We start from the raw sequence: 19,986 nt of genomic DNA on the forward strand, positions 1-19,986 counted from the left end.
GGTTTAAGCCCACCGAGCTTCAAGATGAGGTTTTAAGCTGAACTTGAATAATTTCGAATTTCAACTCGATATTTTAGCACCTCTTTTTCCCAATCAAAGTGAGTATCTGATGCAGTTAGAACCTACTCACCATCTCAAATTATAAATCGTTTTGAATTTTCTAAGTAATATTATGCATCTAAATATAGGGTATATCTAAGTGTATAATAAAATCTATGAATCTAATAAAATTAAAATGGGAGTACATGGAAAACGAAGAAGTGATTTTGTTTTCACGTTACAATTGAGATAGCGTGACTTAACGTGTAGGCAAAAACTTCTACCCCTACCGTAATTGTCATGTTCAAAATCTCCCCTTCTTTCCAGCAAAAAATGAATGATTTTGTTTGCATTGCATGAGTTACTCAAGCTCCATGATGACTAAGCGGTTTTGGATACCCCGCTAAAACTTTAGCACCTGTCACATCAGATGTTTGATACGGAGTATTAAATATAGTCTAATTACAAAACTAATTGTACAGATGGAGTCTAATTCGCGAGATGAATCTATTAAGCCTAATTAGTCCATGATTTGATGATGTGGTGCTACAATAACCATTTGCTAATGATGGATTAATTAGCATTAATAGATTTGTCTCGCGAATTAGACTCCATCTGTGCAATTAGTTTTGTACTTATCTCATGTTTAGTCCTCCTAATTAGCATCCGAACATCCGATGCGACTCTGCTAAATTTTAGCACCTCGTATCCAAACAAGATGTTTCTTTAAAAAATCGGAGTGGACTTTAGAGAAAAGCAAACAATAACAATAAATTACACATCACTTAGATCTTTAGTTAAAGAACCACCGTGTGAATTTAGGAATTTTCGGTGAACTCGTCGGAAACATATATGTACTGTGTACACCTCATAGAAATTAGAGGATCGATATGTATTCTTGATTTGAAATAACTCAAAATTTGAATACAGATAATTCAATTCAAGAAAGAGGGAAGGCGGCGGTGATGAGCCTGAAGTCCTGGACTTTCGCGAAACGTCCTCACAGTCATGGCGGTCGTCGCTTCGCCTCTAACGACAGCCACCCATCCACGGCGATCTACGGCCTCCTCGTCCTTCTGAAACCCTAACCCACGCATCCACCCTCCATCGTCGCCGCCCGCTTCCGTCCTCACCCTCGCCGCCTCCACGCCCCAAACCCTAGACCCCTGCCGGCGCGGCCGATGGGCGCGGACGAGCAACCATCCCCGACGCGCAAACGCGACCGCGAGGAGGAGGAGCTCGCCGACGGGAGCGCCGCCGAGAAGCGCGCGCGCGCGGAGGGCGATTCGCTGCTGGGGCTCGCGAGCTACGAGGATGACGACGAGGAGGAAGTGGCCAGGGGCCAGGCAAATGGTCGTGGCGCAGACGGGGACGCGGAGGAGGGCGAGGATGATGACGATGAGGAGGACGATGTGAGGAGGGCTCCGGAGAGGAGGCCGAGGCAGGTGGAGCTGCGCCGTGACTGCCCTTACCTCGACACGGTGAACAGACAGGTACACTTACATTTCAGGCGTCAATTTGGTGTGGCTTGATGCGAATTAGCTTTGATTAACACGCTCCATTTGTTCACAGCTCAAAAGTTACCTGAGATATACGAAGTACTAGTTAATAGTTGTAGCTGTCGAATTGCCAGTTGCTGATATTGTGCTCGAAATGTATATAACCTGTTTCATCTGAAACATAGCTGATTAAAATGTCCTAATGGTTTAAGCTACAATATAGAGCGAATGCCAATACTATGATTGGCATCCTAATAGCTCCTGATATTTAGCTCTGCCCTATGCCTGTTCATCTTGGTAAACTATCTAGTCCGTGTAACATTTTTTAGTTACTTCTCATGGTATTTTACGGCTGAGTACATTTTGTGCTGCTTTGCAGGTCCTTGATTTTGATTTTGAGAAGTTCTGTTCAATCTCCCTGTCGAATTTGAATGTGTACGCGTGCTTGGTCTGTGGAAAGTATTTCCAAGGAAGAGGCTTGAAATCTCATGCATATACTCACAGTCTTGAAGCAGGCCATCATGTGTTCATTAATCTTCAAACCGAGAGGGCTTACTGTCTTCCTGATGGATATGAGATAAATGATCCATCATTAGAAGATATTCGGCATGTTCTCAACCCAAGGTGCTTCTCCATTGCTTCTAACATTGCATTCCAACAGCACTTGATTGCTTGGCAGCCAGTTTCAGGTTGCTAATTGATATACTGTTCTGATAGGTTCACGAGAGAGCAGGTTCTAAATCTTGACAAGAACAAGCAGTGGTCTAGAGCACTTGATGGCTCCAATTATCTGCCTGGAATGGTATGTACCCTAGAATTGTCTTGAGGACCCTTAGATGATCTCCCCGTGGGATGGTTTTACCTGCTGTACTTTGTTTGCTATGCAGTGGGATCTTTTTTATGCATCATTCCTTCACCAATTCTTATCAAATCTTTTTAAGTTCTGGAAAAGTTGTTTGTTTGTGTAACCTGAAATAGCAAGCAAATGCAGTTTTAATGATTCATTGCAGTACTAAGCTACTAACTGAAACTTAAATATGCTGTGGACTTGCATACAAACAACTGGACACCTGATTGTTCATGGAACCTTTTTTTTTCTTCAGTCGATTTGTCTGATTGTATTATTCTGTTATACGAATTCCACTATGACGTATCTCAAGAATACGCTCTTATCCCACATGGGAATTTGTAGGCATTTGGTAAACTAGGACTTCGGTTATTGATGCTTTTTATCTTATCTAAATAATTACTGCTCTGCAGGTTGGTCTTAACAACATCAAGGAGACTGATTTTGTGAATGTCACAATACAGTCATTAATGAGAGTTACTCCTCTTAGAAATTTCTTTCTAATCCCTGAAAATTATCAGCATAGCAAATCACCATTGGTCCATCGTTTTGGGGAATTGACACGCAAGATTTGGCATGCTAGGAACTTCAAGGGCCAGGTTAGTTTGTTAAATCAGTTTGCAGCATGTTTTGTGCTATCCCTTTACATCAGTGACGGAGCCAGTAGGGGGGCTTGCAGGGGCCATGACCCCTCTCATGATCCTGTTTTCTCTACTAAAACCTTTGAACTTAGAAGAACTTTACTGCATGTTTTAGTATTTAGTCCAAATAATTTTGCTAGCCCCCCTAATCTTGCTATCCAGCTCCATCGCTTTACGTCAACACATATCTCTGAACAAATAACATGACATCTTGTTTTCTGTTCAGGTTAGCCCTCATGAGTTTCTGCAAGCAGTTATGAAAGCGAGTAACAAGCGCTTTCAGATCGGTGTACAGTCAGATCCTGTGGAATTTATGTCATGGCTTTTGAATACACTGCATGCGAAACTAAAAAGCTCAAAGAAGAAAAACAGAAGCATAATACATGATTGCTTTCAGGTTAGCTTTTCTGGATATAAACTGCGTAATTCATATCACTTCAGCAACTTATTATGGTCATATTGAAATCACTGTTGTTGCAGGGAGAACTTGAAGTTGTTAAAGAGGTTCACAGGAAGCATATAATGGAAAAAACGGAGGATGGTGATGAGTTGAATGGTGATGCAAGTTCAGTGGTTGGAACAGATGGTATTGTCACCGAAACATCTAAGGTGCCATTCTTGATGCTCGGTCTTGACCTACCACCTCCACCTCTTTTCAAAGACGCCATGGAGAAAAATATCATCCCACAGGTATGTCTTGCACAAGTACCGATGTATTTTTTTGGTTATAATCTCATGTGGATCTTTACCTTGATGTTTATAGGTGTAGAACTCTAGCATGATAATGTGTGCTACTAAGATTTCTGGGATTGATGATGTGAGAACCAAGTAAATAGTGTTAGTGTGTTACACAGTTACAACTACCTTGAGTATTTAACATGTCAGTGAGGCTTTGCTCCCATGACTGAATTGCTAGGACCATTGTGGGAGGGTGTTTCTCAATTTTCTTACACTTCAAGGCTTACATATAAGATTATCTTTTGATGAGCTGCGAGAATATGTGTTACATAAATGTCATGCTGAGAGCTTCAAACTTAGGGGGTGTTTGGGAGACAGGGGCTAAACTTTAGCCCTGTCACATCGGATGTTCGGATGCTAATTAGGATGACTAAATATGAGCTAATTACAAAACTAATAGCAGAACCCCTAGGCTAAATCGCGAGACGAATCTATTAAGCCTAATTAATCCATCGTTAGCGAATGGTTGTTGTAGCACCACATTGTCAAATCATGGACTAATTAGGCTTAATAGATTCGTCTCACGATTTAGCCTAGGGGTTGTGCAATTAGTTTTGTAATTAACCAATGTTTAATACTCCTAATTAGTGTCCAAACATCCGATGTGACAGGAGCTAAATTTTAGCCCCTGTGTGCCAAACACCCCCTTAGTGTAACCCCGCGCTTCTAGTTTTGTTCTTGTTCAGTACAAAAGATGCTTGCTCTTGCAGTCTTTTGTGTGAGTTCTTTTGTACACTCCTATCTGCTCCGTGCCATTCCGTTTAAATTTCCATGGAGCATGGGCATGCTTACAGAGTATCTGTATGCTAGTACAAACACCAGAACTGCAAAGGCTGCACCTAGAGCTTTTGGGTCTCATGGTTGATCACCTTCATAGCGTCTAACTGATTTTATTCTAGAATTACATTTACTGAAGGAATATCTTCAATTTACACACCCTATGAAGCCTTGGCATTTCTTTCTGTGCTGCTTTTTTAAGCATTAGATGTTCTGTTCTTGTTTGTTATGGCTGGGTATATTAGAACTCTAAATCTATCAATACTGTTCAGGTACCATTGTTTAACATACTGAAGAAGTTTGATGGTGAGACTGTGACAGAGGTTGTCCGTCCATCCATTGCTCGGATGAGGTACCGAGTCACTAGACTACCAAAGTATCTGATCCTTCACATGCGACGGTTTACCAAAAATAACTTCTTCGTTGAGAAAAACCCTACTCTAGGTGAGATTTTGTGCTCACTTGATTATACATGTTGCTGGCAACTTACTTGTTCTAAGAGGTTTTAATATTTGATGTGACAGTAAATTTTCCTGTGAAGAACTTGGAATTGAAGGATTACATTCCATTACCCAAGCCTAAAGAGAATCATAAGATACGTTCGAAGTATGACCTTATAGCGAACATTGTCCATGACGGCAAGCCAGGCGAAGGATGCTACAGAGTATTTGTTCAGCGGAAATCAGAAGAGGCCTGGTACGTTCCTCAGCTAACATGGAATTGTTTTTATGAGTGTAAATATGGTAGCCCCGATTTAATTGTTCGATAATCGTCACCTCAGGTATGAGATGCAGGATCTCCATGTTACTGAGACTCTCCCTCAGATGGTAGCTCTTTCAGAAGCCTACATGCAAATATATGAGCAGCATGAATGAGTGGCAGTGGTCATTGTGTAGCCTTCCATGGCCGGTCTTTTTGCTTAACAGAGATCAGAATGTTGCGAACTAATCCTTGTCTTTGGAGCAATTTTTCGGGGGAAGAATCTGGTAGTTCTTTGCACATGTTCAAACTTAATTACTTGAGAAGTAGAGCTTGATGAACTGTACTGGGTTTTAGTCTGATGCTTCAGATACAAAAACATCATGTATTTTCTTAGAGCTGCTTTGGATGCCCCCTGATTAGAGAGGAAAAATTTCCCTTCCTATTGTAGTGCAGCTTGTACCTGTTAATTATTTCGCTTGCAACAGCTACAGTACTCGTAACGATTGAAGCTGATAAGGTAATTTTTATATGCAACAGGACAGAATGATAATCTGTCATGGATACCATATCTTTTAAGTATACCGCGATTATGGATGAAGTTGCTGGATTGCTGCAATGCTATAGATGTATTGATTTGCAAGTATTGTATGATTGAAGTTCTGTGTCGTGGTATGCGAATGCGATGATGTGGTTTGCGGCACCATCATATTTTTCTGCTACTGCTAGCAGGGCTGCAGTTCTCATTTTGGGGCCACACAGGACTGCCAAGTCAGGTCAGTTCTGGTTTCATCAACTGAGCCAGCACTTGCTGGCAACCTTTATGACACTAGTCTTTGTTTGATCCATGAACAATCAATAGTATTAATCTCTTAATCATTACCTTGCTGATTTGAGAAAAGTGAACTCGATTCTAAATTTGCGAGTCGTAGCCACTTCAGCGATAGTTCTCTCCCTTTCCCCTTCCGGTATGATTGTTCAGTGGAAGGGCGCAATCGCAACTGGTCACATCAAATGTTCACACGAGAATCATCAACGTTCTAGTAGAAATCAAAGGCACAGGCACGAGCACGGCGTCTCTGCTGTTTCACACTTGTCGCGGAGCACAAAAATTCAGGTGACGGATCCGGCAAGTGCGTCCACGGTCCACGGAGGCAACTTCGCCTGGAAGGCTGGAGCCCGTGGCAGTTCGTTGCAAGACTTGGTCAAGAGGTCAGAGTTGAGAGCCTGCGGGCCCAGCCACTGCAGAATAGACAGAGATCATTTTTTCTCTCGAAACAATAGACAGAGATGCTTTGCTTTCTTTAATCCTTATCAACCAGTTGGTTTGAAGCAACTGTTTATTGTCAGATGCTAACAACATCCCAGTCTCTTTCATGCAGATATTATTGACCTAGGATCACATTACAGTCAAAATTTCAATTAAAGTAAAAGGAATTTGGCAACTTGCCGTTGGGCTACAAAAACAGCAATTTAGCTCCAATCCAGCAATTCTATCACATGATGACCGCATTTTAGGTAAATACCTATGCATCTTCCGAAATAAGACTCTTGTATCGCTCCATTTTGGGATTTTTGCAATTATTTGTGGCGTTGCTTTTGTCGACCTAATAAAAGCCAACAAATCACTACGCAAATCTAGCTAACACACGTTTTTTTTGGCCGTAAAGCTCTTTACACAAATTGTGTATAATATGAAAAACAAAATCTCACATGAGAGATTTAGTAAAGGCATTTAAAAATCCCGACCTGCCATTTTCCGATAATAACTCCATTATAGAAAAGATGATACGCTATAATTTGCCAACTGTCAAAATACCAAAAGGGAATGAAATTTAGAAAACCACCATTGAATATTCCATACAAAACACACCTTTGAATGGTCTCTCCAGATGCGAAATCGCCCAAGCACACCTACCGGCTAGTCAGCACTAATAAAGACGGCACCTCCCTCCTGCTCTGCTCGCCCTTCCCAAAACGAAAAAAAAAAGGGCAGCAGCAAGGGGAGAGAAGAGGAGGCAGCCCACACTACACGGAGAAGAAAGATGGCGACGTGGATGGCGGTGGCGGTCGTGGCGGTGATGGGCGTGCTGGCGCCTCCCGCGGCGGCGCAGACGTCGAGCACGCCGGACTGTGCTGCGAAGCTGGCGCCGTGTGCGCCGTACATAAACACGACGGGGATGCCGCCGGACACCTGCTGCGGCCCGATCAAGGAAGCCGTCCAGAACGAGCTGAAGTGTCTCTGCGGGCTCTACGCCTCGCCGGAGATCTTCAAGGCCTTCAACATCAACGTCACCCAAGCCCTCGGCGTCTCCAAGCGCTGCGGCCTCAGCGACACCACTGAGGCCTGCAAGGGTAACTCTCCTTCCATTTTCCTGCGCCGAACAAATGTTCTTCTTTTACCTTTCAGATGTGATTTTCCAGCATCCAATTTGCAGTGATCAGTTAGAACAATCATTAAAGCAAGCATCTTTAGCTATCAATTTGCATGTTCAGTGATCGATTTGCGCAAGTAGGCATCAGATAGACTAGATGCAATCGATTAATCAGGCAGCAACACAAGGCCGGACATGTGTGCAAAGGGCCCGTGACTTGCGTTTCCGCGTTTGTTGCTAGTGGCGTAGGCAAGTTGGTTTTCAGTTGCCGTCGCCATCAGGTCAAAGGCAGCAGTGGGAAAACATCTAGTAGATGTGAAAATTCAAATGAGCTCCGTGATCCGTGTCGCTAAGAGTCTCGGAGGCATTTTTTTTTTGGACCAAAGGCATAGCCCAGCTTTATGAGAAAGCTTAACAGGGTTAAATTTTTGGACGAAAGCTTTACAGTTAAAGAGTGCTAAGCAAAGAACACCAACTCTAAAACCTCTTCACAGAAAAGCAGCCCGAAACACCTCTAACCAAAAGGAGCTCGCAGGTAAACCTTACCTGGAGGCAACAGACCGACGACAACACAAAGCTGGACCAACAGCAAAAAACACTAAAGCCACCATCCCTCTAAGAGTAAGAAAAACTAGCGGAGTACTCCACAACAATGTTTTAAATAGCAGGCTAAGAGGTTTAGCGATAGCACTCTAAAACAGCTAATAGCGGAGCTAAATGAGGCTATAGCGGCTAAGTTGTACATGAATACAAATAGCGGTACCATGCCTCAAATAGCTATAGCGGACCATAGCGGCAGCTATAGTGGGAGATTTAGAACCTTGCTCCACAGTTACAAGGGAGAACAGCATCATCTGATGGCCTTGCACTCCAGGGCCCCAACAGCAGCCATTATCTTGTTTATGCTCTCTTCAGTCTTCTCGGCATCGATCCTCTTCTTCATAGGCTTCCAGTATTTGAGCTGTCCCATCATCTTATGCACCACGACCGTGGGGGAAGCCACCAGTTTGTCGTTGAAGACCATATCATTCCGGGTCTTCCAGATTGCCCACATCGCACCTGCACAAATAAAGAGTAGAAACCTCCTTGATCTAGCTGCTTTATCTTTCAAGAGCCTCTCAAAAATATCAGCACAGAACACCGGCGTAAAATCCTAGCCAAGTGCATCCCTCAGGAAAGTCCAGAGGAAGTTTGCAACTGGGCACTGAAAAGGATGTGATCCGTGGTTTCAGGTAAGCTACATAATTTGCAGTTCACCTCACCAGACCAGTTACGTTTTTTCAATTGCACGGCTGACTGGATTTTGTCATGGAACACCATCCACATAAAAATTTGAATTTTCAGGGGGACTCTGCAGGCCCAAACATCTATCATTTGTTCATCCCTAATCCCTCCAAAGGTTAGTTCCCTGTACAGGGATCTTGTAGTAAATTTTCCAGCGCCCATGTAATTTCATCCCTCCCCTCCACTAAGTGCACCTCTTCTAAAATTGTTTGCAGCTCATGCCACTTCTCTAGCTCCTCGGGATACAGTGACCTTCTAAAGCTAATAACCCAAAACCCTCCCCTCTGGATATCAGCCACAGAAGCATTTGGCTCTGAGCAAATTTGAAAAAGCTTATCAAACTCTATCTTTAGAGGGCATTCCCCTATCCAGGGATCTTCCTAGAATCTAGTTTGCAACCCACTCTTCACCTTCACAATTCTCCCCCGCCCATACCACTCTCTAACCTCAAGCAGCCCTCTCCAAAATTGGGACCCTGACACTCTTTGTATTTGGTAAATGCTTTTCTGACCCAAGTACTTTCTCCTTAGCATTTCACAACAGATACTGTCATCCCCTCTTTCTAGTTTATGAATCCATTTACACAGCAAGCAAACATTTGAGGGCTTGTTTGCTTGTTGCCTGCATCTTGCTGCCTGGTCCAGGCAGTTAACCCAGGCCGTCGATTTTGACTGCCTGCGGTTGGATGCCCCTGCCTGGCGCTAGCTGCCTGAGCCAGGACTGCAAGCAAACAGGCCCTCATTGCCCTGACATCTGTAAAACCTAGGCCCCCAAAGTCTTTAGGTCTACTCAGCGCCTCCCATCTAACCATGTGGTATTTCCTCTTTTTCTGAGTGCCCTGCCAGTAAAACCGGGATCTGATTGAATCCAGTTGTTTTTAATTACCTTCATAGAGCACATAGACACCCATGGTGTATAACGGGATGTTGGACAGGCTGGATTGTATCAAAATTGATTTGCCTCCTGAGGAGAGTGTGTCACACTTTCAAGTCCCCAATCTGTTTTTCACATTCTCATTTACATAATTCAACTGAGCCTTTGTTAGCTTACAGTCACTCACTGGCAACCCTAGGTATGCAATTGGAAAGTTTCCCACTCTACAGTTCATTATATCTGCGATCCTTCCATGCGCCTCAGAGTCAATCCCCATAACAAAGATCTCGCTCTTATTATAGTTTATTTTTATCCCTGACATTGCCTCATAGCAGAACAAAATGAATTTCAGGTTGCACAAATTACTGTCACTATTCTTCAGGAAAATGATAGTATCATCTGTGTACTGAAGATGGGTCAGCCCTCCCACCACCAAATGTGGCACTAGACCTTCTATGGAACCCCCTCTACTGGCAGCATTTAGCATCTCAGATAGAGCATCCGCTACAATGTTAAAAAGGAGAGTTGACAGCGGATCACCTTGCCTAAGACCCTTGAAACTTCTGAAGAACTCCCCTCTCTCCCCATTAATTTCCAGAGCAACTCTACCAGGAGTCTCGGAGGCATAAAAACTAGAGATGCCATATGCTTCCCCAGTCTGCCCCGTGATGAGCTTAGTTTAATCTAGCCACGTGCCACCTTGTCTTCCATTAAAATACCATGATCTTAGCCTCTCAGCTCAGTCTTGGATGACCAATTTGGTGTAGTAGAAATCCAGGATAATATTTACAAGCCCATTCAGAAAATATCTAGTTTGATCCGATGTAATAGATCCTGGTTTTGTATAGAATTTTCGTGCTGTACGTGTAATTTCGTTGGGTTTCAGAATTCATTAATTCAACTCTGAAAGTCACATAACAAACCTTGCACTTTGGTACTAGGTGTGCTGTATTCTGAGTCCAGTCTTGGATGACTAATTTTCCATAATAGAGATCTAGGAAAATATTTTACTTCAAAAAAGAAATCCAGGATAATATTTACAAATCTAGTTTGACCTGATGAAATAGACTTGTGTTTTGTTCAGAACTTTCATGCTGTATGTGTAACTTCATAGGGTTCCATGATTTTTATTCTACTTCAACTAGCTAGTCTTTTCTTTGAATAATTTGTATATATATTTTTGGGTACTTTTCTGATAAATGTCTTAAAATTTCAATTTTACAGGCCTTGCTCCTACACAGTCTCATCCAGGTAAACTATAGTGCTCATCCCCCTTTCTTGCTTAGTTACAATACTTGTTGTATGAATATAGCTAACTGAAACTTCGTTAGTTACCAAATAAGAGCTTCTTGTGTTATGAAATTTCAAGTGGGACTTCAGGGAAGTCGTATATGTAGAAAGAAAAGCTACTCCTTTTTCATAAAAAAAGCTTCCATGTTATGAAATTTCAAGTGGGACTTCAGGGAAAATTGATTCAAGTCATATATGTAGAAAGAAAAGCTACTCTTTTATAATTGAGTGCGCCCAGATTGAGTTAGAAATTTTTTCAGAGATTACTGAACTTATGTTGAAGCACATTCAAATTGATCCCTAACCAAGTGAAAAACAACAACATGCACTAGCATGCTTAAAGTTTCTGTATGGTTAGGCATGGTCCCAAGGATTACTATTGGCAACAATGTAGTGCATTCATTTGCAGATTGAATTGCTGCTGTATGTGTATGGTTGGGCATGGTCACAGGGATCCACCAGCTTATGAAACAGATGATAAATGCATTGCAGAGTAGGAATTGCTGCCTGCTTATTTAAAGTGATGGTAGCATTGCTACCAAACAACTACTCCATAGATCAGTAGAGCACTATGCCGTATAGTTTTAGCATAATTGATGGTGGCCCAGCAATGCTTCACACAAACAGTTTGTGCTAAAATGGGACTATTAACAATCTGTTGGGCCTGCCTAACAGAGTGACGCTCATAGTGTTTCAGTGATGTTGCTTTATATGCTAGTCGCCACACTTGCGAATTTTATATGAAGTATCTAGCTGAATCCTTATAGTAAATCTTGTCAGTATTGTTCCATCTCTTATGCCTCAGAAGTTTGAAACTGTGGTTCAGTGTCCCCCAAAGAATTCTGATTCTGCACTGGAATTATCAAACTTTTGTACCCAAACTAGTATTTTAGTTGTACAGTACGTTTCAATGTTTATAAATGGAGCTTCCTTAGTATATTAAATAAGCTTCTTTATCTGAATTAGATCACATCATATGTCGAACTGCAACTTGATTTCAAACATGAAGAGCCCTTGTTTAAACCTCAATGATTCCAAACTGCAACGAGGCAATGAGCTTTTGATCTCACAAACTCTTCGTTTTTGCAGGTTCTCCATCAGGTGGTGGCAAGAACTCCGGTCATCGCACTCTGTCAGTCGGTTTCCCAGGATTGATGAGCTTGTTCCTAGCTTTGTGGGCTGTGTTGGCATAAGATCAAGCATGCTATTACCAGATAATGTTTGTTTGATCCCGCCGTAGATGATTAATTGTTACGATCTTCTGAGACGGTGATGCTATGGCTGTGTTAAGATACAATCAACATTTGTTTTGCTGTGTATTGATGTGATCAGCCAGTAGAGTGATGTACCTGAACCGTGATTTCTCATTGGTTTCTTCATTGTTCTTTATTAGACATAGATATAGATAATAAAATCAAAAATTCTTTGTACCATGTAATGAATCAGCATTGCTATTCACCAACACGAATAACCTTGATCTGGAGCACGAAGCAGCCACTACAGTCATACAATGAAAGCTGCGGTGGAGATGTTGAGGCAAATGTTCTCCACCAGGAGGAAGTTGGGGATACCAGGGATGATTGATGAGCGGAGCGGCGGATACCGGGGAGGAGGGATCTGTCGTCCGGCTAGCGGCAGTGCTCCGGGCTCCGGCAAGCGACGGCGAGGTGAAGGGGAGGAGGGGTCCTGCTAGTCGTGTTTTGTTCGGCGGCCCGGTTAAGGGTTTCTCTTGGCCGTCCGATACGGCTTACGCGGTCCAGATCGAAGAACGTAGGGAACTGGAGGATTTTTTCGCAGGAGGCCCTCGTACTATTCTTTGTTTCCGTTTGAGCCCTCAGAATTTGGAACGCGATCAATAATCGCGACCCGAACTGGAGTTATTCTGACCGCTCGATCAGCTATAGGCGGCCCGTGATCGAACAAAAGGAAACGGCGAAGCGATCTTTTGCGTAAGCACCCTCGAACAGTTTCATTTTGCAGTTACTTCCAGTTCCACGGCTCACCTCCCCATCCCCTCGCTGCCGCTCCCGAGCAGCGAAAGCTCCGGCGAGCGGTTGCGGCGGCGGCGGCGGAGACGGAGGCCAGCGAGGGGAGTATCCCCGTCGGTACAATCGACGAGTAGAAACCCTAAAGTAACCTCAGAGCTGATCAACTGAGCGCCCGCCGCAATGCTCTCTCGCGCCGCCGCCATCCGCCGCGGCGCCGCGGCTGCGTTCTCCACGGTGTCGGAGAAGCCGGAGACGGGACTGTATGGCTTCGACGTGCTGCGCACGGCAAAGGGGTTCCGCCGCTTCGTCGACGACGCCATCCAGCGGTAGGGGGAAACCTGAGCGCTCACTATCCTCACTGCTAGCCTGCCCAAAACCATCAGCAGCCGCTAACCCTCAGTGAATGTTTGCTTGAACTTGCAGGTCAGACGAGCTCGTCGCACACGTCGCGCGGCTGCCGTCATCCCCTGAGATTGTCCGCGCCATGGACGAGATTTCCAATACCGTAATCTACTCCTTTTCTGCTATTGGCTTTTGATCCATTCTATTTGCATTTGTATGGCGTAGCTGATGTATCAAGGTTACGATGGTGTGGTTAGGTTTGCACGGTCATTGATTCGGCGGAGCTGTGCAGGAATACACACCCTGATAGGTGGGTTATGATGGTTTCTTATTCAATTTGGTGCTGGGAGGCAATGTGTTTCCAGGTTTGAATTAAATGGATATGCTTGCGTGCTAGGGAATTTGTGGAGGAGGCAGATAAGGCGTCAATGAGGATTTATGAGCATCTTCAGGTGAGCTTAACAGCTGGCGTTGCTTCAGGTGGACTTGGAGTATTGTTTTATAGCAACTTAAACAATGTACATCTTTGCATACTTAGGATGATAAGTTGAAAAGAATCATTTTGAAACTTTGCAATCCTGTAGCTAATTGAAAAGCCCAAAGTTAGATTAAATGGTCAATTTGGAGTAACAGTTTGATTTCTGTAACTCATTGCAGTACCTGAATACCAACACTACTTTATACAATGCTATACTAAAAGCTGAGGGTGAAAGTGTCCTGCTGACGGAGGAAGCTAGAAGAGCAGCAACTACCTTGCGTATTGACTTTGAAAAGGGAGGGATTCATCTTCCTGAAGGTTGCCAACTGAAATTTATATTAATCTGTCTCTTCTCATAACTGTGACTGTTAAATTAAAGCATGGTTCTCTTTCTTTGGCAGATAAACTTGAGCGTGTTAATCAGCTGAACCTTGAGATTGCCCAGCTGGGTAGAAAGTAGGTACATCAATTGGACACTTGCTGTTGATAGTCCTTACCATCTTTTCTGTTGAAGTTGAACTACTTCACAATCTGTGTTAGTTCTATGTTTTCAGGCTGCGTATTGGCAAGCAATTTCATTGTTTAATTACTTGAGTTGCTGGCTACCTGTCTGTATGTTAAAATTATTGATGCGAGGACCGACCCTTGAGTTTCTTCTGCTTTTAGAATTGATTTTTGCTCGCTTGTTTGCCAATTGTGCTGACTTCTGAAAGATAACTGAGATGTTTATGAATGATCTACTAGATGACTCTTATTGTTCCAGTGCTAAAACGTACTGGGATAAAACTCTTTTTTCTCTAAATGCTCAATTATCTTGATGTTCTTAATACAAGCAATTAGGTGGCATGTATTAAGTTGAGTACCAGGTTAAGGAGTATATGTGATCAGTTAATCATGCATTTATTGAACAAAATTGTTGTTGCTTTTGTTTTTCTTGTATTGCTGAAAAATGAGAAATGGAGTGTTTGGTTAATTCTCAAGTATTGTGCTCTATTGCACACCTACCATGCATGCAACTAGTTGATCTCATTGTCAGCCAAGTAGCGCTCTAAACTGCCCAGTGGAACTCTATTTGTTTTACTAGGACCTTTTATGGACAGTTTATATCTCCTTTGTGGATGCCCTATCGCTTTAGCTTCGTTGTACAGTGCTCCTTTTATTGAATTGACTAGTTTCTTTGCAGTTTATGTTGAGCCTGCCAATTGGTACTGCTAGATGGAGTGAACTGTTTGTATCCAGTGCAAACTTACTTCTTTTTCCTGTACCAGGTTCAGTGAAAATGTAATGAACAAACCAGGTTTTGTGGATGTATACCCAGCTTCACGGGTCCCAAGAAACATGCAACCTCATTTCAAGTCTGTTTACCGATCTAATTCTGGAAGTTTTGAGAAGCAAAGCAACTGGATGAGCACTGCAAAGCAAAAGGGTCTAAGGATTGTAACAGACTCAGGAAATCTATCATCAGCACTGAGATGGATTTCTGATGAGGAAGTAAGTATTCATAGAGCCATTTTTTGTGTCACAGATAAAGATGTATCAATAGCATTGAACAATATTTAGATTTCTTATGTCACCACCCAGTTTCGCTCTTGATTGATTCAATTACTTTATCTGTTATGTACAGTTGCATATCACCTATCCAGTGACAGTGTCAATCTAAATATTTCGAATTTTCCAAAGGTCAGGAAACAGGTATACATTGTTGGGAACTCTGAACCTCGAGAAAATATTGGTGTTCTTAATGAACTTATAGATGCTCGTGATGAGCTTGCAAAGGTATTGCGGTTTCTTCATATTGTGAAGTTTTTTGCCTTTATTAGTCCATTATCATAGCATTGATTAGAAGTGCAACCGGCGCAACAGCCCTAGATAATTACATATTTTTTCCTTGTTCATGACCCTACAGACTATGGGATGCAAATCGTATGCTGACTTTGCTATTCGTCCTAACATGGCTGCATCAGCTGATGTAGTTATGTCATTTCTTGGAGATTTGAGTAACATTGTTAGGCATAAAGCTGATGAGGTACGAATGGATTCAACTTAATTTGGCATTATGCATTGTTATGTTCTATACATCTATATGTTGTTATGCATCATTAAATTCAATAATTCATCTCTGTCTCTCTATAACTTCTCTTAAGCAGGAATTTAATGTTATAAAGGATTTCAAGAGAAGAATATGTAATGAAAAGAGTGCTGATCTTGAACCCTGGGATGAAGATTATTTCATTGGAATGATGAAATCATCTGTACACAGCCTCGATGCTTCAGTACGTGCTAACTGATAAACATCTCAGAGACGAATGAACTGTACCTAAAGCTAATTCAAACACCGGTTTGGCATACACTGGATGCATACCTTTAGAGTGTAGGCTTACTTTTTTTAATAACAATATTGACACCTTTTTTATTTTTGCATCTATCAGGTTATTGCAAAATACTTTCCCTTGTCACAATGCCTAAAAGGTCTGAATGTGCTGGTTGAATCATTATTTGGTGCCACATTCCATCAGATTCCCATGAGGGATGGAGAGTCATGGCATCCAGATGTGATAAAGCTCTCACTCTGTCATCCTGATGAGGTACAAGCGTGGCAAGCATGCTTTTAAATGATAATTTTGCAACAAACCTAAAAAAACACCCTCAGCTTCTCTGCTTCAGTTATTTCTATGTGCTCAACTTATATATCAAAAGAACTGCATTTCTTGGGAATATGCAAATTCTGGCATCAACACCATGTTTTTTTTCCTTTTTGTCACTAAATTCAAATGGCAAATTGTAAATTAAGGCTCATATCCTAGTTGGCAGCCTGAATGACGATCCTTTTTTACGTGTCTTGCCCCGTTGGTGCTCCTCTTGTCTAAGTAGACGATTTGGAACTTCATGGCTAGAATTAGACTGCTTGATAGTGAGGTTATACACTGTGTAACCTGTAATGGCTATTGATGATCATTAGTAACGTTCTATGTTTGTTGTCAGTTCTTGTTGTTTGTAACCATGCAAATTTCATGAAAAATTAAGTGCTTAGGGGAAATCTAATCAAGATCCCAGTTACTACTACTTGGACATAGTGCACCCTGCACCGTATTTTCAACTTATTCTTATATTTTCTGGGAACAAAGTAACTAAAGGAAACCATGTCTAATGAGCAGGGTGATTTAGGATTCATGTATCTTGATCTCTACTCCAGGAAGGGTAAATATTCAGGGTGTGCTCATTTTGCTGTCCAAGGGGGGCGGAAATTGTCGGACTCAAATTACCAACTTCCGGTATATGTTCTCTTATTCATTGTTTGTTCCATGTTGCTTAGAATGTGTGAAGTTCTTTCCTTACAATCAAGCTTCATACAAGGAAATGGTAGCTAAAAGAATCAAGGGTTTGCTTGGTAGCTTTGCTATTGTTTTTTATTTCCCAAAGTTGTTTCTAAACGAAATTTGTCATGCATGGCAATTAGACAGCTTATCAGACTAAATATATGAAATTCAATATATTCCTAGTCGGATAGCATGATACATAGCTTATGTGGAGCATCCGTTGCAGCTTCTAGCTTCATTAGCATATACATTATTTTTAAAGGATGTTAAAATGTAAAAAGATCAATGGATGTGTCATGGAAAATTGCTGTAGTTCAAATTCATAAAGTTGCTTCAGTTCCAATGGACACTTCCATGGTTGATTTTCAGATCATTGCCTTAGTTTGCAACTTCTCAAGTTCTAGTGGAATAACTGCAAGGCTTAACCATGGGGATGTTGAAACTCTTTTTCATGAGTTTGGGCATGCCCTTCATTCTCTGCTATCAAGAACGGTAATTTGCTTGTTCTTCTTAATAATGGCTTCTTCAATGGTACTAGGGTTGCCCTTCATTCTCTGCTATCAAGAACATTTATTACCTGTTTTATTTTTTTAATATTTGAATGCAGGATTATCAGCATTTCTCTGGTACTAGGGTTGCTCTTGATGTGGCTGAAACTCCCTCAAACCTCTTTGAGTATGTATGATATTCAAAATAAGAGTTGTTTGTTAAAAAAAGAAAGAGTTCTTTCGGTTAGCAGCCTCTATACTTATTAATTGGGTTCCATTGACATTGCAGATGTTATGCATGGGACTATCGTGTGCTGAAGACATTTGCTCTAGATGAAACAACTGGAGATGCAATACCAGAAAAGCTGGTAAAGGCACTAAATGCTTCTCGGAATATGTTTCCTGCTACTGAGCTCCAGCGGCAGGTTTGTTTTTATTTCCAGTTCTTACAAAAATAGTATTGGTCCTTTCTTTTCCTTGTCATATTTCTTGCTTCACTTAATGCTGTCGTGCTCCCTTTCCTAGATCTTCTACTCTATAAAGGACCTAACCTTGTTTGGGGAGCAAGCATCCAAGCCTATGGACACAATTTCCACAGTTGCTGATTTGAGAAGGAAGCATACGAGTTGGAAATGTGCAGAAGGCACGCACTCGCATACCCGCTTTACCCATCTCATAAACTATGGTGCCGGTAAGTTTTCAGACTGGGCTCTAGTCCCATGAACTTGTTTGCATCCCCTACTTCTCATAGACATATAAGCTAGTTTAACTGTGTCACTTTATTGCAGGCTACTACAGTTACCTTTATGCTCGATGTTTTGCCACAACAATATGGCAAGAAATATGCCAAGAGGACCCATTGTCCCGCAGTGCAGGCAGTGCCATTAGGGAGAAATTCTTGCAGCATGGCGGCTCAAAGGACCCATCGTCCTTGCTGAAGGATTTTGCTGGTGATGCCATCATTAGAAACTCTGGCGCCGGAATAATCCCTGACATTAGTTCCTTATGCAAAGAAATTGGTTTGTGAAATACCATTGAGTGTGGAGGCTGTCACAGTTCTGTATGACACTGAGCTGGACTAACCGGGCAAGATGAACTAAGCCTGAAGCCATGGAGGTGCTGAGTTCAGGTGCTTGATCTCTCAGGCACGACGGCGGGTGCTAGCTGCAGATCAAGCTGATTTACTCGTATGAGACTGGTGACAAGGAATTTAATTGGTTATCCCCACAGGATCCTATTGTGAAATTGGATGTAGATCGTCCCATCATAGGGTAAAGTTGATGCGTTGTTTGTCTTTTGGAAACAAGGAAACGATATTGGAATGGAGCTCAGCTCCCTTTCACCGACCTGAACAATCTGCTGTCGTAGTAAAGTCGGTGCTGTTCGTATCACTATTCTTTTTTGTTGTAAGCCATATCAGTCGTTGACGTATTCATGGTACTTCCAAATACCCCGCGACGGCAGCTTGCCTATGTTATTGCTCCTTAACAGCTCAGGCAGCCCAACTGTTGTTCGTCCAGAACTTTACACGCAACAAAATACTCCCTCCGTTCCAAATTGGAAGTCGTTTGTTTTTCTAAGTTCATAGATATTATTATGTATCTAGACATGCACGTATAGAAAAAAATTATGCATCTAGAAAATTAAAACGATATACAATTTGGAACGGAGGGAGTATTACGCATCCCTTTTCCTTTGGCTAAATGCACAGGCGTCACTGCCTGAGCCAGTGCTCCTCTCCTCTTTCTTTGGCCCATGTGGTCGTACACTACAGGTAGTGCTGTTCCCATCCCACGACCTCGTCGTCGTCGTCAGCTTCGAGAACGCCGCGGAGACGAAGCTGATGATGCGCCACCGAGACCAGCCATGGCTGACCTGCAAGCGAGCCGCCGCCAAATGGCCTCCCTCCGTTCTGCTGCGTCGGCGGTCCCTTTCAGGGAAACGCAATGTAGACGATGACCATGACGTCATCGGGTACACTGTTTGTACAACACCGAGGTTTCTACACCAACTGTGTCATGTCATCCATGTGTCACGACTCACCGGGCCCCCGTTCCGTACGTGCTGCACTTGGCTAGCGTCACCGGCTCACGAGGCGAGACGCGGGTGGTGGTTTCGGCAGCGACGTCGACGCCCGCAGCGTTCTGGGCGCTCTGCCGCGCGGCGATCGCGCGGCGCGTGCACGGCCGGGCCGGCGCCGGCCGGCCGCCGGCAATATTATTATTCTAGTGTGCGGCGCGCGGCGCGAGCGTTATATGGTTGGCGGGACCTGGGGCCCCGGGGCCCCTTCCCGCCTCGTTGATGCCTCCCT

General features: G+C 42.8%; 4 protein-coding genes across 4 annotated transcripts in view; all 4 read left to right on the top strand.

Moving 5' to 3' along the window:
- The first annotated feature begins 1,014 nt into the window (after positions 1–1,014).
- Positions 1,015–5,841, top strand: LOC101783637 (U4/U6.U5 tri-snRNP-associated protein 2). The gene is made up of 9 exons (XM_004966196.4): positions 1,015–1,532; positions 1,918–2,162; positions 2,256–2,340; positions 2,799–2,984; positions 3,253–3,423; positions 3,507–3,716; positions 4,814–4,985; positions 5,066–5,237; positions 5,323–5,841. The coding sequence occupies exons 1-9, from the start codon at positions 1,221–1,223 to the stop codon at positions 5,414–5,416; spliced, it is 1,647 nt and encodes a 548-aa protein (XP_004966253.1). The 5' UTR covers positions 1,015–1,220; the 3' UTR covers positions 5,417–5,841.
- Positions 5,842–7,184: 1,343 nt separating this feature from the next.
- On the top strand, positions 7,185–12,520 carry LOC101783229 (lipid transfer-like protein VAS). The gene is made up of 3 exons (XM_004966195.4): positions 7,185–7,595; positions 10,997–11,023; positions 12,152–12,520. Exons 1-3 carry the CDS (start codon positions 7,286–7,288, stop codon positions 12,253–12,255), a joined length of 441 nt encoding a protein of 146 aa, XP_004966252.1. The 5' UTR covers positions 7,185–7,285; the 3' UTR covers positions 12,256–12,520.
- A 484-nt stretch (positions 12,521–13,004) lies between these two features.
- On the top strand, positions 13,005–19,170 carry LOC101782826 (mitochondrial intermediate peptidase, mitochondrial). The gene is made up of 17 exons (XM_004966194.3): positions 13,005–13,376; positions 13,474–13,555; positions 13,650–13,702; positions 13,790–13,844; positions 14,050–14,188; positions 14,272–14,326; positions 15,139–15,361; positions 15,551–15,646; positions 15,777–15,896; positions 16,018–16,143; positions 16,300–16,455; positions 17,026–17,142; positions 17,557–17,679; positions 17,795–17,862; positions 17,965–18,100; positions 18,201–18,366; positions 18,464–19,170. Exons 1-17 carry the CDS (start codon positions 13,231–13,233, stop codon positions 18,700–18,702), a joined length of 2,100 nt encoding a protein of 699 aa, XP_004966251.1. The 5' UTR covers positions 13,005–13,230; the 3' UTR covers positions 18,703–19,170.
- A 371-nt stretch (positions 19,171–19,541) lies between these two features.
- LOC105914292 (probable serine/threonine-protein kinase At1g54610) overlaps positions 19,542–19,986 on the top strand; it is a 4,406-nt gene continuing 3,961 nt past the window's right edge. Inside the window, 1 exon segment of the mRNA XM_012845440.2 lies at positions 19,542–19,623. Coding sequence (XP_012700894.2) covers positions 19,542–19,623 — 82 coding nt within the window.

The sequence above is a fragment of the Setaria italica genome, chromosome IV (assembly GCF_000263155.2).
Source record: "Setaria italica strain Yugu1 chromosome IV, Setaria_italica_v2.0, whole genome shotgun sequence".
Classification (NCBI taxonomy): domain Eukaryota; kingdom Viridiplantae; phylum Streptophyta; class Magnoliopsida; order Poales; family Poaceae; genus Setaria; species Setaria italica.